This window comes from Belonocnema kinseyi, chromosome 9 (assembly GCF_010883055.1).
Source record: "Belonocnema kinseyi isolate 2016_QV_RU_SX_M_011 chromosome 9, B_treatae_v1, whole genome shotgun sequence".
NCBI classification, from domain to species: domain Eukaryota; kingdom Metazoa; phylum Arthropoda; class Insecta; order Hymenoptera; family Cynipidae; genus Belonocnema; species Belonocnema kinseyi.
The window spans coordinates 54,805,680-54,822,816 of record NC_046665.1 but is presented as its reverse complement, the minus strand read 5'-3'; the positions used below and the strand labels follow the sequence as shown (position 1 = coordinate 54,822,816).

Genomic DNA, 17,137 nt, shown 5'->3' with positions numbered 1-17,137 from the left:
TTTGAAATAAGTACTTATTTTTAAAGTTTATTTGTTTTTAAAGTCAAACAATTTTAAATAAAATAGTTGGATCATCAATCATAAAAAAGATTAATTTTTTTCTAAACGAGACGAACTTTTTTAAAAACAGTAAAATTCTTTATCAGAAAACTATGAATTAAAAAATTTATTTTCTACAGAAGAAATGAATTTTCAACTAAAATGATGAGTGTTCGACCAAAAAATAAATTTATAACAAGTGGTTCAACTTTTAACCAAATAGTTGAATTTTCAACCATAAGAGATGAATTTTCAACAAAAAAATACAATATAAAAGTTAATATTTTAATTTAAAAATTTTTTTAATTGATAGAAAAACATTGGAATTCATCAAAACAATACGATTTTTTCATCTAAATAGTAACATTTTTAATCAAAAAGATGGAATTGCTACCAAAAGAGATGAATAAATATAATTTTCCTGAGAATCTAAAAAAATTTCAAAAAGATTTTTGAGGTCAGATATGTCGAAAAAGTAACTAATAGAAAATTGTAAACGAAGTTTTTCAGTTTACAGGATTTTACCAAATTTTAAGAAAGAATGGAGTAATTTCAAACTATATTGAGGGCTTGTAGAAGTTTGGAAGAAATTTAAATATATTTAATACATTTTTGGAAATTTTTCAAAGCTTTAAAATATTTGTAATATTTTAAAAACTTCTAAAATTCTTAAATAACTTTAAAACCGACTTAAATTATTCCTAAAACTACCTTAAAATCTTTTATGCTCTTTTTGACTATTTTAAAAATATTTTGAAATCTTTTAAAACTTAATCTTAAGATAATTTTCTATTATCTTGAAACTTTACGAAATCCTTGATAGGATACAAAATTTTATTTCAAAATATTCAAATCTACATTTTGCTTTAAATCTTATGATATCTGTTCAAAAATTCTGAATATCTTTTTAAATTATTCGAATGTTTCCTAAAATTCTTGAAGATTCTTTCAAATTTTAAATAATTGCTTTAAAATCTTCCAGATTTTTAAGGGCTGTTCTAAAAATCTACTAAAATGTTTTGAAATCTTTTTAAATTTACTTTACAAATTAATTTTTAAAAATAAAAACTCATTTGAAATTTCCCCAGGAATCTTAAGGAAATTTGTTATTTACCTCAAACCTTTAAAAATCCTTAAAAAGCTTTTATTTTTTTGCGACCTTCAAAATATTTAAATTCAATCTTCAAAAATTCTGAATATATTTTGAACTTACTCGATTTTTTTTTAATTTTGTAATCTCTCAACATTTTTTAAGCTGTTCTTGAGCCTTAGAGATTTTTTTTTGTTTTAGAAATCTCCTGAAGTTTTTTTGTATCATTTAAATTTTACTTTAAAATAAATTAAATTAACCATTAAAAATGCTCAAAAAGCTTCTAAATGTTGTGTTCGAAATTTTTTTAAATATACATTTTGTTTACAATGTTTTGAAATTTTTCCAAGGTTTAAATTATCTTTTATTCTTTTTTAATACTTCTAAATATGTATTAGATTTGCTCGAAATCTTTCTTAAATTTAGTAATCTTGCAAACTTGAATAAATTTGCTCTAAAATATGCTGCATTCCTTTTCAAAAATTTAAATTTCAAGATTGCATAGGAATCTTAAGAAAAGTTTTTTCTTCTTTTGAAACCTTTTAAAATTTCTAAAAAGCTTATTCATTCGAAATTTTCAAAAATCTACTTTCTACTTCCATTTTTCTAAAATTTCCGCAAGGATTGAACTACTCGAATTTATAAATTCAGTTTTAAGTGAAACTCTGATAATTTTAATGAAAAAATTTGTTTGCCCTTTTTTTGTTTAAAATAAAAATCTTTTAACTAGATTAGTTTTCATTTAAATGAGAAAACTTCTAGTTTCTAAGTCTAAACAGAAATTACGCTAGGAATTCTCTAAAGTCAGATAATCTACTCCATAACTTTCAGGATCTTTCCTGAAGTTTATGAGTGCGAAATACGATTTTTTCAACTTGCTCGTTAATGGCTGAAAATCTAACATTAAGCGCTTAACTACTTCCGTCTCTAGGAATATAAACTGCTTCTTCCAAGATTCGCTTTTGAGATTCGAAAGCGTACAAATTAATTTAAAAACGAGAATTTGAGAATTGTTATGTAATACAGCCTCAGTGAAGATTATTTAGTTGACAAAAAAATCAGTTTTCAATTTTCTAAAATGGAAATATCAATGGAAAACTTTGACCAGTGGTATAAGAATAGTTTTTAAAAGTATTCGCTATTTATAAATTTGGATGATAATACAAGTTGATGTTACAATATGAAATATTATTCCAGCCATATTGAATTGCTTGAGATCTTTATTTGCAAAACGTGTTCTATAATTTCTCAAGCTTTGCGTTTACACTTCAGCCAAAACAGAAACGCGCCAACTGATTACTCACTATTTCATAAACTTGGATTTCATATTTTTGAAAATATTCCGCAAGATTTACAACTTTGCCTCATTTTCTTCTACGATGTGTTTATCAAAAAACAAGGTCTTACTCGAAATAAATATACAAGGGAAAATGGAATGGCAAAAGCACATTTACTGACATTAGAAAAATATGTTTTCAGAAGTTAATAATCTTAAAGAAAGAAGAGAAATATTATTCTTATTTATTGCTCCTGATTGGTTGATAAAGATTTTTTGAATTTAAATAAATTCTATTTTAATATATTCAGGATGTCTACTAATTTTCGCGCACGAAATTCCCGGATTATCTCGGATTTTTCCCAGTTGTGAGTATAAAATCTCCTCTTGCTAGAAACACGAATAAAACGCAACAAAAGGTTTTCCTACGTGTAATTTAATGTATTGCGATACCTTATAATATTTTAACAAAATAACATTTTTGCAATTTATTGTTAATTATTAAGAAAATTTTTGTTTGATATAATTTCAATCTGGTCAATATGACAATTTTTATTTTGTTATAAACACATGTTTGTTTAACTATTTTTGATATTCTTATTGGTAAATAATTCATAGATAAAGTTTTTAATGTCTTTGGTGTTTGCGAATAATAATAATTGATTCATTATTAAAAATAATTTACAAACAATTTTATAATCTTTTATTCTGACAGTTTGATTATAATATTATATTTGTTTATAACATAGTAAATGTAAAATTCACTTAGTATTCAAATCAATAATATTCATAAAGTTTTTTTGTAATAAATCTTCAATAATTAATCAATAATTAATCGCTAATACTAAAGAAATTATAAACCATATCCAAATTTTTTGTTCAAAATCATAAAAAATCTACATTTTGTTTAAAATTGTTTGAAATCTTTATTAGATTTAAATTAGTTTTAATCTTTTCAACAATTTTAAATACATCTTAACATTATTCAAATGTTTTTTTTTGAATTTTGTAATTTCCCAATGTTTTGAAATCTTGTTCAGTTTTCTCGTAGAATTTATTTTTCAAAATCTGGAAACGTTTTAAAATTCTTAAAACGCTTCTAAAGTTTTTTTCTTCAAAACCTTTAAAAATCCACATTTTATTTTTTTTTTAAACTTTGAAACCTTTTCAAATTTTTAATTATTTTTGAAAGAGACCAAAGAAGATTATTTTTGAATTAGTTGTATTGTTAATCAAAGAAGGTCAAATTTGGTACGAAAAGAGAACTATATTTCCTACAAAATAGTTTAATTTTTTAACCAGAAAATATAAAATTTGAACGAAATAGTTACATTTTTAACCAAAGAGATGAATTTTCGATTAATATGACGAATCTTCATCCAAAATAATCAATTTTTAACAAAGTATTTCAACTTTTAACCAAGTAGTTAATTTTCAACGAAAAAAGCATACATTTTTAACGAAAAATGTAATAGTATATATTTCAACTAAAATCTTTGTATTTTAAATAAAAATTAGTTGAATTCATTTAAAAAATATGAATTTTTAACAAAATAGTTACATTTTTAACCAAAGAGTAATTGAATTTTCTAGAAAAAACATAAATTTTCGAACCAGAACGTTATATTTTAATGAAATACAAAAAATACAAAATAGTTGGTTCTTCGGAAAAAAAATTAATTCTTAACCGTTTGCATTTTTAACCGAAAAGGTAAAATTTCTTGCAGGAGAATTTTTGAACATCTTTTAAATTGACCCAAATTATTCATGAAATTTCGTCAATTAAAAAAAAAGCCTCAAAATTTTTCTTCAAAAATGACTTCTCAAAATAGGAAATTATTTATAATTTTAAAAGGAATCTCAAGAAACATTTTTTACTTCATGTTCAGAAATGACGGCGCTCTGGCCAATCACATGCATCGTAGAGAGTATACCTAAGAACATCATGAACTGATACCTCAGTTCCAGGTCAGCCCTGAAGATGTGAACTGCAATGTTCACGAAACGTAGGCAAACAATTCGTAGGTTTTTACACGAGTGAAACCCGAAATATCTCTTTTCATCTAAATCTTCTGTTGTCAATTTTTGAACTATTTCGAAATGTTTTAAAATATTATTTTTAAAATAATTATTTCAATAAAAATTATTTAAAATAATCCTAGGAGTCTTAAGACATTTTTTTATTCTTTTGGAACCTTTCAATATTCTTAAAAATCATCTCATATTTTTGCTCGAAATCTTCAAAAATCAATACTTTGTTTTAATTCTTTTGAAATGTTATGAAATTTTTAATTACTTTGAATATTATCAAAAGTTTATCACTTAAACCTCCCCCCGTAAAAAATAGTTTTAATTCTGCAAAATAGAGACATTTTGCTCGAATATATTCCAAATTCTTTCCAGATTCCAAATCCTTTTAAATTTTCTCTTAAAGTTAATTTTTCAAAATAAAAATAATTTGAAATTTTCCCAGTAATCTTAAGAAGCATTTTTTATATACTTAAATCCTTTAAAAATTCCCATTTTCTACCAATTTTATTGTGATTCTCGGCTCGAATTTGTATTCTCGTTTAATTCCTGGTTTTAGCCGTTTTTATTTTAATTAACGGCTATTTTCCGATTTTCCCGTTTAGTAGACACACTGTATATTGAATCTATGAAAGACAATAATTAAATAAATGACATTGAATGAGGATAATTCGAATGAATCCCCATAACGGCGTCTAAAATCTATTTCTTCAACCTGACACTAGGCAATTAGCCAGGAAATCAACAGTGTTTGGCCTGGCCACCTGTGACACTTGATTTAATTGATTCTAACCGCTTTTTTCCTAAGCGAATGATCTAAAACAGTCTTCGAGCAGGATGCTAATTTGGCTGGAGGAATCTACCTCAGCAAATCCTGTCTGCTTACACTTGAGATTTTACACCCACAGGCAAATGTTGCTTCGCGCCTTATTTTGCGTACAAATACAAGCTCAGCCCTCAAGTATGAATTTCTGTGACGAAGGTATGAAGAGTGGGGGTGGCGTCGGAACGCCGTGCGTCTAAATTAGGACAGGGTAACGCAACACCGACGCTTGACTTCCTACTACCACACTATCCCACCCCTACACTCACGAGGAAAATTAAAAAGATTGTTATTATCAGAGCTACGTGCCAAAGCTGAATACAAATCTTTATTGTTATTCCCATCCTAGTTCGTTGGTCGACTATTAGGCCAATATTCCTAGATGTCATGGTTCCAATTATCAAATCGCACTCTAAATTTAAAATCAATGAGAAATGGGTCACTGAATCAAATAAGTCAGAATTTTCACCGATTCACAACACAATATCGCTGATTTAGATAGATAGAAATGGATCACTAATTTAAATCAGTGAGGACTTTCACTAAAAATCAGTGAAATCTCATTGATTCAAATTTAGAGATAGAAAATAGGAGAATAACCTCTTTTAACTAAAATTAATCATTTCAAGTCGAAATATATTGTTTTTTCTACCAAATAGTTCAATTTTCAACCCATAGATGCTTTTTTAATAAAATAATTAAGTTTTCATGTTAAAAAGTTAACTATTTTAGAAAACAGTCTACTTTTAAACCGAAAATATGCCTTAAGATTGTCGAATTTTTAAACAAAAAATGACTAAACTTCGGCTCAAAAAAGTTTTCAACTAATCAGTTGAATTTTCATAAAGAAAAATTTTTTAACCAGAAAAGATAAATTTACAATCCAATTGTTGATGTTTTAGTCAAAAGAGACGAATTTAAATTAAAATAGTTGAAATTTTAACCAGTTGTTGAATTTTCTACAAAAAATTAATTTCAAACCAAGATAGACGAATTCTCCATAAAAATATGACTTTTCTGTGAGAGGAGATGAATTTGCTGTCTAAAAAGACGAGTTCAGCAACACAGTTGAATTTTCAACCAAACATGATTACTTTTTAACAACGTAATTGAATTTTTTAGAAGACAGCTGAATTATCATCCTGAAAAGGTATTATTTCCAACAAAAGACATCATTTTCGTCGAAAAAATTTAATTTTCTAGAAGAAAAAAGACGATTTTCTACCAAAAAATTGCGTTTGCAAGCAAACCAAAAGAACGTTCCCCAAAATAAGTGAATTTTCAAATCAATAGAATTTTTTAGTGAACAGTGGAATTTTAAACAAAATTGTTTATTCCCAACCAAGAAAGATGAATCTTGAACCAAAAAAGATTACTTTTCCACCACAAAAGATCAATTTCCTATACAAAAAGATGAGTTTTCTAACAAAACAGTCGAACTTTCAACAAAATTATTAAATTTTCAATAACATAGTTTAATTTTTTACTGTTGAAAATTAAAGAAAATTCAAAATTGAATTTCAAACAGTTGAATTTACATTTTGTTTTGGTTTTCGAAAGTTGAAAATTGAAAAAAATTGAATATTGTACTATTTTGGTAGCAAATTTTCGAATTTTCAACAAAATGGTTGAATTTTCAGGAAAAAAGAATTGTCTTGCAACCAAAATTAATTGGTTTTTTATTGGGCCTTATTGATTCAGTTCGCATTTAATTAAAACAACAAGGAAGAGGGTAAGTTTCTTGAAAATATGGGAAAAAAGAAATTCATTTACAAATGGGGAAACAGGAGAATAGCAGAATGAGTTTTCAGTCTAAAATCACATTTCCACTTTCTCCAATACTATTTTTTTTAATTTCCATTTCTATGCTATTTTCTAATACGTATTTGGAAATTAATTTTTTTTTTCGCCTATAATTTTCTTTTTCTTCTGTTTAAAGTTAAGCATTCTTTAGTCCATTTTCAAACGTAAAATTTCAATTCAAATATCAGAAATATTGTACACATATGAAAAATTAAATAAAAAATAAAATGCTAAATTATGCATAAATATTTTATACACAGTTAGATCAAAAGTCATTCAAAGTAACAATTTCTATTTAAAAAAGATTATTCTACCTAGATTCTCTGAAAATCAAGAACTGGGATTGTTACTAAACACTTTAATTATTTAAATATAATTTGTATACTTTTCATGACTTTAAAGCAGAATTTTGAGCCGAAAATTTTAACAAATAAACATTAACCTCGAATGTTAAATTTAAATAAAAAAACATAATTTTTTTTCCTTCCCTTTAATATTTTTAGAAGGCTGAGATTGTAGCCACCTGCTTTCATTTAATATCCCTAATATTTTTGGGGTATTAAATTTTAAATTTCGTAATTAGCTCTTCCGCTTATTTTCTCTGCATTCGATTCTATTTTGAATATACAAGTTAAGGTAGAATGAATAAGATTTAATTTGTGGGATACATAAAATTTGATACACAACATTTTTTTAACTTGTTCATAAATTTTTCAACACTCTGGAAAGCATCTTCAAACTCTGCATTTCTAATATTTTCTGTTGTTATCCCGCCTTTCATAAATATTCAGAGAATCATTAAAATGTTCAGAATATTATTAATTCCCAAAAAATCTTCAGGTAGAACAAAAGTAAAAAAACATCTAATTTTGCCTAACATCACCATCCGGATGTCCGGTAAGACGAACCCGTTTGTTTACATAGCAGAATTAATTCCAGATAATTATAGCCACAATGAAAAGTTTGGCACTGACCAAGTTATTTAGCGGCACGGTTCTAATATACTCGAGTCGATTTGTCACCGACTCGAGGTTGAATAGTTGAATATAACATTAATTTTATTTTCCTATCAGTTAATTCGAGAGTTGCCGGGTCGTACGGCGTCTAAGTTTAACACTTTCTGAGTCCCGGAAAATGGCTCTGCTATTCATAGTCTTCGCTCTGACCCCGCTGGCCTTAAAACACTCTAATTATTGTTATTATTATTACTGTTACAAAGAATAATATAGGAGTTTATAAAAATAGAACCTGTTAGTGATCGATCAAAAATTCTCAATTGAAATTTGCATCCGCAATCACAAGTACAACATCCTTTCACAATTAGATCGCGTCGAAAATAAATTATTTTTAATTCTCTGCGCGCGAAACTGCTACTCATAAACAATTACAAAATGACGTCTCTAAAAATTCGACGCCCACACTTTCCGGAATGCAAATGTGTGAATCATCATTCTATACCCGATGTTGTTTTATCAAACATTATTTTAGACCATCTGAATTTGGTCAACTGACAAGTCTGTTTATAGTTGAGGGAGCGTCCATTAATTACAAAAGGCTTTTTTCAATGGAGGGGGGGGGGGAGTGTTACTATTCCTTTCTTAGGGGGGAGTCCAAAGAATTTCTTATGTAAGTTTTCTCCTTATAATTATTTTTTTGAATATGTTATTTAACACCGGTTTTGCTTGATAAAATTACTGTCGATCCGTCTGGAAATCTAGTTTATACCTGCAATAAAATCTCGGAATCCCCTGGAAATCTTTGCAATCCTTTGAAATCTCGTGAATTCTTTTGAAATATTTGTAAATCCTTTAAAATTCTGTAAGGCATGTAAAAATGTGTTGCAATTCTTTGAGTTCATGATTCGTAAATAATCTCTTTAAATTTCTTTGAAATGATAGAGCTATCCAAAAATCTCTTAAAACTCAAAAAATCCGTTTTTATCATTTTAAATCTTTGAAAATATTTTTAAATATCTTTAAATCCCTTCAAATCTTCGAAAACTTATTAAAATCGCTTGATGTACTTCAAAATTCATAATAATACTTCGGTATAGAATGAAAGCCTTCATCATTTTTGGGAGTCCATTGAATAAATTTAAAAATATCCTTAAATCCTTCAAAATCCCTTAAAGCCCAATTAAAAATGTGAAAATCCTTGAAATTTCCTCCAAAACCCCTAAAACCATTTATAATATTAAGAAATTCTTGTGTATAAATTTGCCTAATTTTTAATTCTTAATAATTTCAATCAGTGAAGAAATTATAGCTATAGATCAATCATCTTTACTGATTAATTAGTAAGTTTTACTGTTTCAACAGTAACTAATTAAAAATAATAAAAATAGTGACCTGTTAAAAATTGAGAGATTGAAATGCGTGAAATATTTTGAAATCTTTAATTTTAAAATTCGTAAAAATACGTCGGTATCATGTGAAATTCCTTAAAATGCTTCGTTTTCTTACTTTAAAATATTTTGAAATCTCTTAAAATCCCTTGAAATCCTCGGAGATTCTATATCTCCTGAAATCTCCTGACATCTGTTTAAATCCCTGAAATTCTTCGAAATCCCGTTAAAGTCCTCTGGTATCCTTTAAAATTAATTAAAATACTTCTAAACTTTTGTAATCCCTTGGAATTTTGTGAAATACCTTGATATCTCATTAAATCCCTCAAAAGTTTTGAAAATATAGTTAAATTTCGCCGAAACGTTTCAATTCTTTGAAATACTTCTATCCTTCAAAATACTTTTATAATCCCTTGAACTCTGCTGAAATACTTTCAAATCACTCTAAATAAAATATCTTTGGAAATTCCTTGAAACATTGTTCACGATAAAAATTGTTGAAATATTTTTATCATAACCATAAAAATCTTAAGAATCCTTACAATAGGATCGAGGGGATTTAAAATTTCAAAAATCATCCTTAAATAATTAATGGTCGTTTTCTTATCACAGTTCTTATTTTGAATTTAATTTATCAAAGGTAATCCCTCTTAACATAAAACCATGAAGCAGACATAAAAATAAATCTAGGAAGTAGTAAGGTTGAAAAATTAGCTACGAAACTGGCACAAAACTAAAAAAATAGAGTCGAGTTTCTACAAGCATTTATTGTATAAGTCACATTTGTAGAATATAGAGGATGGATAAAAATTAGGGTCTGTTAACACAATCGAAACACGGGTCCAAGTATATAAACTACTTTTGTACGTTCGTCTGTTTTGCTTGACGATTATTTAAAAAATTATAAAAAATAGGGTCATCATGAGTTATCTGATGACAACAGAATCTTCGCAACAAGCGAGATTTTGTTTCACTGGACGTCTAAATACTTCACAATGCCAAGACATTTCATGGTAAATTATTCACAGTCGAAATTTTCGGAATATCGAAAGTTCACCCCTTCATCCTATTTCACAAAGCCCAACTCTGTGAGACACCGAGTGCACGTTTTGAGTTCAGGATAAGTATTTAGTAGTGCTAGTAGTAGCAGCATATTACAAAAATCCGTCGAATTATGCAGATTTTCGATAGATTTATATTGTTTAAAAGTATATATAATTTAATCTAAAAAGCTTTTAATTTATAGAGCATTGAACACAGTAGAAATTCAAAACAGTGACCATAGTAGCATAATTTTACAAAAATAGTAGCAAAATAGTGTCCCACAATTTTTCAAATGTTACGTTGAGCAGTTAAATATTTTTATAATCTGCTATACAATATGCATCTCCCATAAAATCACGTGAAATCCTTTCAAAACCTCTGGATTTCCTGAAATCCGTAGGAATCCTTATAAATCTCTTGGAATATTTTATATTTAATTAATATACTGGATATCTTTTTAAAATCCTATGAAATTCTTTGAAAACCTTTACGAATTTCAAAAAAGCTTTGAATATCTTGATTTGAAAAACCCTAAACTCTTCAAAATCCATTAAAATCCCTTAAAATCTCTGGAATTCCTAAAATCCGTTGAAATTTGTAAAAATCCTTTTGAAACCTTACAATATCATTCATATCATTGATATCTTTTTTAAATCCTGAGAAATTCTTTGAACCCTAAAAATTTGTAAATCTCGTCAAACTCCTTGTAATTTTTTAAAATACCATTAACTTTTTACAGTTGATTGAAATCCCTCGAAATCTTTGAAATCTTCCGAGATCTTACGCAATTCTTTTGAATCTCATGAAATTCCTCGGAATATATCAAAATTTTCTATATTTTTTAAATCCCGTACATCTTCAAATATTTAATATCTTTTAAAATCCCTTAACAAATGTTTAAATTCTTGAAATTATCTAAGTCCATATAAACTCCCATGCATTTTAAAATTGTAAAATTTAAATAAATTAAAAACTGTTTAAATTAAAATTTGTTAATTTTTTTCATTTATGCTCCCTGAAGTTCTCTAAAAATTGTTCAAAATTCCTTAAATCCCATGAAATCACGCAAACTCAGATGAAGCTCTTGAAAATCCCTTAAAATCTTTCTAAATACCTTTAAAGCTTTAAATTTTCTTATACTTTAATAGAATCTTTTAATTCACTTTGAAATCCTATGAATCCCTCAAATATTGTGCAGTTCATTGAAATCTTTTAAATTTCTTAAACTTTTCGCTAATCCTAAAAAATTCTTAGAATCGTATAAAATTCCTCGGAATCGTTCAAAATGCACTATATTCTTAAAAATCTTTCGAAATATTAAAAAACCTTGAATCTTGTGAAATCCCTAGAAATGTTTTGAAATCTTTGAAATTCATGAAAATCCCTTGAAATCTTTGAAAATCTTTAATATCTTTTATATCATTTTACAACTCCTTAAATTTTTGAAAATTTTGAGATTTCTTGGAATCTTGTAAATACCCTGAAAATTTTCAAATCCCTTGAAATATTTTTAAAGTACACTCTATTTTTTTAAATCCTTTTATATTTTTAAAATCTCTTGAAATTTTTGAAATCTTGAAAATTCTTGGTATATTGTAAAATATCCTACAATTTTTAAAACCCGATGAAATTCTTTGAAATCATATTAATGACCTTGAAATTTGTAATTTCACTTGAAATCTCTTCAAAAACTTTGAAAACTTTTAAATTCCTGGAGACTTTTGAAATTTTTTGAAATTTCTAGTTCCTTTGATACAAAAAATAGTTCCATAACAACTAAAAAAATCTTAATTTGATCCTTCGATACTGATCAAAAATCTATTTTTTAATAGTTGTAAAATAGTTACCTCGTTAAAAAAGTGTCAAAAAGTGTCAATAGTTTTATGAATGCGAATCCTGAAATGTTAAACATTTAAAATAATATTTTTAAAAACTTGATTAAAGTAAGTTAAATTCTCTGTTTCCTAGCCTGATTTTTAACTTGTAATTTATTACACTCTACAAATTGAAAGGCTTTTTATATCCAAGATAAATTTCTTATCATTGTGCCAATTTTTACTTTTACAACCTGGGATAAATTCGACAGATTTTTCGAGCCAATAGTAGTAGTTGTTATAAAAGTAGTATCGATGTTGATGGTCAGAGTATAGTGTGGAAGTTGAGACTTCGAGACGCTTTGAATTCGAATCGTCGACGGAGCGAGGATCAGCCTTCCAATTTTCTCTTTGATTTTTGGAAAAGGTCGAGATTTCATCGGTCCGTGATAAAATTCGAGACTAGCGGCCAACAGAGGCGTGTCAATCATTGGATTCGTGGAGTCAACGTTTCGCAACAGATCCCACCGAGTTGGCGTTTGAAAATTTATCTTGAACTGTGGATCCCAGAGCTTTGATCTATAAAAAGTGCTCACGAAAGCTCGAACGGCTGAGATTCGTCCGACTTCTCGCCGAATTTAAATGGACAAGAAAACTAAGCCCTGATTAACTGATTTCATCCAGTCAGTAAATAATGATTAATTAATTAACTGATCCTCAGGTTCTCAATTCGGGGGAATCGTCACTCGAATCTTTGACCCTCGATCGCACGTAACACAAGCTAAGGTCTGTTAGAAGTGCAAAAGCTGGTCTGCAATTTTTCGCCAAGAAAATAATTTTCGACTCATTAATAGTTTTTGAAAAAATCAGGTCTAGCTGTTGTAGAAAAATTGGTTTGTAAAACCTTTGTTAGTTCAAACCAGAAACTAATGAATACCCTTCCGATTTTTATTTGGACTATACTCCTCCACTTTTTAACCTTTGCCGAGAAAAAAGACCTAGTTACCCTAGTTAGAGCAGGCGGCAGCGCTCCGAGTTTGTTACCGGAAAGTCCGGGCTCAATTCCTGCTACCAGCATTTTTTTCCAATTGCTCTTTTCATTCCAAATTTCTTTTATTGCAATTGTATACTAAACTGATTTAAAGCAAGCCAAAATATTTACTTTAAACCGTTTTTTTCTTATAAAAAATTAGGGTTCCCAACTTTGACCATTTTTATTTCAAGAAATGTTTGTATGATTCTTATTTTTCTTCATTCAATTGAAAATTTATATTTCGGTTATTACTATTTTTACATGCGATAAAAGTAAAATGATATTAAAGTAGAGTATAAATAAAAGACATAGTACAAAATTGTTCCCTTTCCCGAATGCTATAAATTACTTACTAGATGTTTATTTTGTTTATTTTCACCATGTTTTCAAATACAAAAAAAAATCAATAAAAATCCTTTTCAATCCCGTAAAATCCCATACAGTTAAAGCCTTTTGAAATCCCTTGAAATATTTTTTAATATACTGAAAATGTTTAAACTCCTGGAAATCTATAGAAATTCTTTATATTTAATGGAATCATTAAAATTCTTTTCAAATCTTACGCGTCACTAAAATATTGTAAAATTTCTTGAAATCTTTTGAAATTTGTACAATTTTTAAGAAATGTTTAAAAAAAGAAAAATCCATAAAAATGGACTAAAGTAGCATTCAGTTTATAGAACGTCAACATTTATTTTTAATAACGGTCGTTTTTAGTTTAGTTACAATTTAAAGACCATGTTCTATTCGATTTGTAAGGTTTAAACTGTGAACAGCCATTCATATTTTGCATCGTTTTCGTGAAAAATAATATTTTTTAAAGTTAAAAATGAAAGAGCGTTTTGCACAAAAACGCTAGTATGATTTTGTTCTTTCTTGGCTTAAAATGAGCAGGTGGCAATCCCCGGAATATGTACAAAAGTGAAACTGGATATGCAAGAACTTTTGGTTTAAACTTAATCGAGGCTAGCCATGAATAATCATATTTTGAAATTAGAGTAAAAAGTGAAATATTGAGTATTGAAAATATTTAAATTGGAATATTCGATTGTGTTGAAAAAACAAAACGATTTTTGCATATGAAAAGATGTGTAAAAATAAATAATTTTAATTGACTTGAATAATTTTATTAGTTAATTGCAATACCAAAAATTTGCGAAAAAATTCGACATGAGAATTTGAACTCGAACTTGCATACACGAAATCTTTAAAGCATGTTTATCAAGTGCGGGTACTTTTTCGTGTTGTAGTGATTTAGAGTACCAGCATTTTTTTATTTTCGACCCAATCTAATAATTAATAACAATACATTATTGGCCTTGGACTCACCTCAGAGATTTAATAAAGCTTAAATAGTGTCAAAAATGTAAAGAAAATGTTATTATTTAGTCTAAAAAGTGATCAAAATTCCTATTTATTTACCGCAGGCTTTAAAGTATTTCCCCTTTTGGTCATTTTTTCATGTGCAAAATAGAACACAATAAGAATATCAAACTATTTTTGGTTGAAAGTGTATTCTTCTAGGTTTATTCAGATATATTATTTGGTTCAAAGTTAAATTAGTTTGTTGAAAATTTAGCAACTTTGTTAAAAATCGTATTTCTTGGTTAAAAATTAAACGGTTTTGTTGAAAATTCGTCGTTTTGGCTTGAAAATTCAACGATTTGATTAGACATTTTTTTCCTTCTTGACTAAAAAATTCTTTTTTTTTAAGTTCAACTATTTTCTTGAACACTTATCTTTTGGCTTAAAAATTCAAATTTTCAGTTTGAATATTTAACTGTTTTGTAGAAAATGAATATTTTACCTTGAATATTAAACAATTTGATAAAAAAGTTAACTATTTGGTTAGAAAATGATGTGATTTGTTGCAAATTTGTTTATTTCTGGAAAATTATTTTGTTGTTGTTAAAAATGCAACTGTTTGGTTAAAAATTAGTCTGGATTAGTTGAGGATTCAAGTATTTTGTTAAAAATCCCTCGTCATTGGTTAAATCCAACTGTTTTTTTAATTGAAATTTTATTTCAATTTCGATTTCAAACTTCAACTGTTTGATTGAAAATTCGATTTCTTGGCATGAAAAATTGACAATTTAGTATAAAATTCAACAATTTGGCACAAAGCTAAACTGTTGTCTAGAAAATTCTTCTTTTTTAAAAAAAATAAAATTAATTATCTTTAGTAAAAAGTTAACTACGCCATTTTTAGTTAAAATTTATCTTTTTTTAGTTTAAAAATTGAACTATTTATTTAAACAAATGTACAAATGAAAAAAATGTAAACAAAAAATTAGTCAAATAAAATTTGAACTAGCATTACATCCATCATTCGAAATATTTAGTTGGCATTTCTTTTTTTTTTAATTTTTAATTTCAACTGGAAATTTAACTATTCTATTTTTGATTAAAACTGCTATTTTTCTGTTAAAAATACATTTATTTTTATTTTAATAATCGTCTTTTTTATACAAAATTAATTCTCTTAGTTAAAAATTTAACTATTTGGTAGAAATAATATGTAATTTGTTAACAATTTGTCTTTTTTGGTAAAAATTCATTCTTGTGGTTAAAAGTGGAACTGTATGGACGACTATTGATTTTTTAGTTGAGGATTCAAGTATTTTGTTGAAAAATGATCTTTTTTGATTGAATTCAACTGTCTTTTATTTAAAATAAAAATATTTTGTTGTTGAAATATTAACTATTACATTTTGTGATGGAAAATAGTATTCCAGATTCAAAATTCAACTTTTTTGTAGACTTCATCTGTTTGGATTTAAAATTTAATAAATGGGTAGAAACTTCAACTGCTTGGAGGTTTAGGTAATTTCTTGAGAATTCATCTTTTTTATTGCCAATTGAACTATTTTGTGGAAAATGCAGATGTTTTCTTAAAAGCTCATTTTTTTGCTTCAATAATATATTTTAATGAAAAGTAAAGAAATAGTCGCATTAGCAGAAAATTGTGAGAAAATAGTGTTTTTAGTTTTATTTATTTTCGAAATAGTACCAAAATAGTGTCATCACTCTAAAAAAAAGTGTCAAATAATGTCAATAATGTGGTGAGTCCGAGGTCAGCAAATAAAAAAGTAAATCACTGATCCAAATTCTGGATTGCCACAATTCTTTCACAACTCACTACCCCAAAATAAAAACCGTTTCATCACCACTTGTAATTCGTCCAATTTTCCTCATTTCTTCATATTTTTCACTAATTTCTTCACGGTTGCAAATCAGCTTTTGTACATGACACACGAATCTTGCAAAAAATGTTGAGTACTGACCGTGACGCTGTATGAGGACACGATTGGCCGTGTGTAGGGTCTTCGGGTCGTGTAGAAATCGCTCTCGTAAACCATTTTCGCTTCACTTGCAATTCAGGATTTTCAATAAAAAATGTTAATCCGGTTAGGTTTCACGTTAACTTCGTTCGTGGATTTTAGCAGTTAAGTGGCCTTTTTCGTTAAATATTTATAGTGATGTGGCCGCGATGGAGGTTCGTACGGTTCTGATTTTCTGGAGATTGGTTCCTGGGACGCCTAGCGTCGCGGGAACCCCCCCCCCCCCTGCCAGGGTGACGACGTAGAAATTGCGACAGTTGAGAAACACAACGTGATGCATCGAAAGAAATAGAACCGTGTTAAGGTTGCACGAGCTTTTTTCTCTCTCTTCCTGCAGACGTCTTCCCCACGAGGAGCTTGCGATCCACAAATTCAGAACTTTTATTTTTTTCTGATGGCCCACGCTTTCCCGGAATATTCGAGGACATCATCGCAGGGATGAATTTTACTCCAGCGAGGCTCGCTGATTGCATTCAAAAAAGAAATTTGAGATATTGAAAGA

At 27.7% G+C, this 17,137-nt stretch overlaps 1 protein-coding gene across 10 annotated transcripts in view; it reads right to left on the bottom strand.

Annotated features, from left to right (window-relative positions):
* The window catches only part of LOC117180916 (calponin homology domain-containing protein DDB_G0272472-like), a 56,543-nt gene extending 39,698 nt beyond the window's left edge, over positions 1 to 16,845 (bottom strand). For 3 of the 10 annotated variants that reach the window (XM_033373540.1, XM_033373536.1, XM_033373542.1), the window contains exon 1: positions 16,579 to 16,839. In XM_033373540.1, the coding sequence (XP_033229431.1) occupies positions 16,579 to 16,653 (75 nt within the window). In that variant the 5' untranslated portion in view covers positions 16,654 to 16,839. Of the gene's footprint in view, positions 1 to 16,578 lie in introns of all 10 variants that reach the window. The other 7 variants (XM_033373543.1, XM_033373544.1, XM_033373535.1 and 4 more) reach the window with 5 other exon arrangements.
* Positions 16,846 to 17,137: the final 292 nt, after the last annotated feature.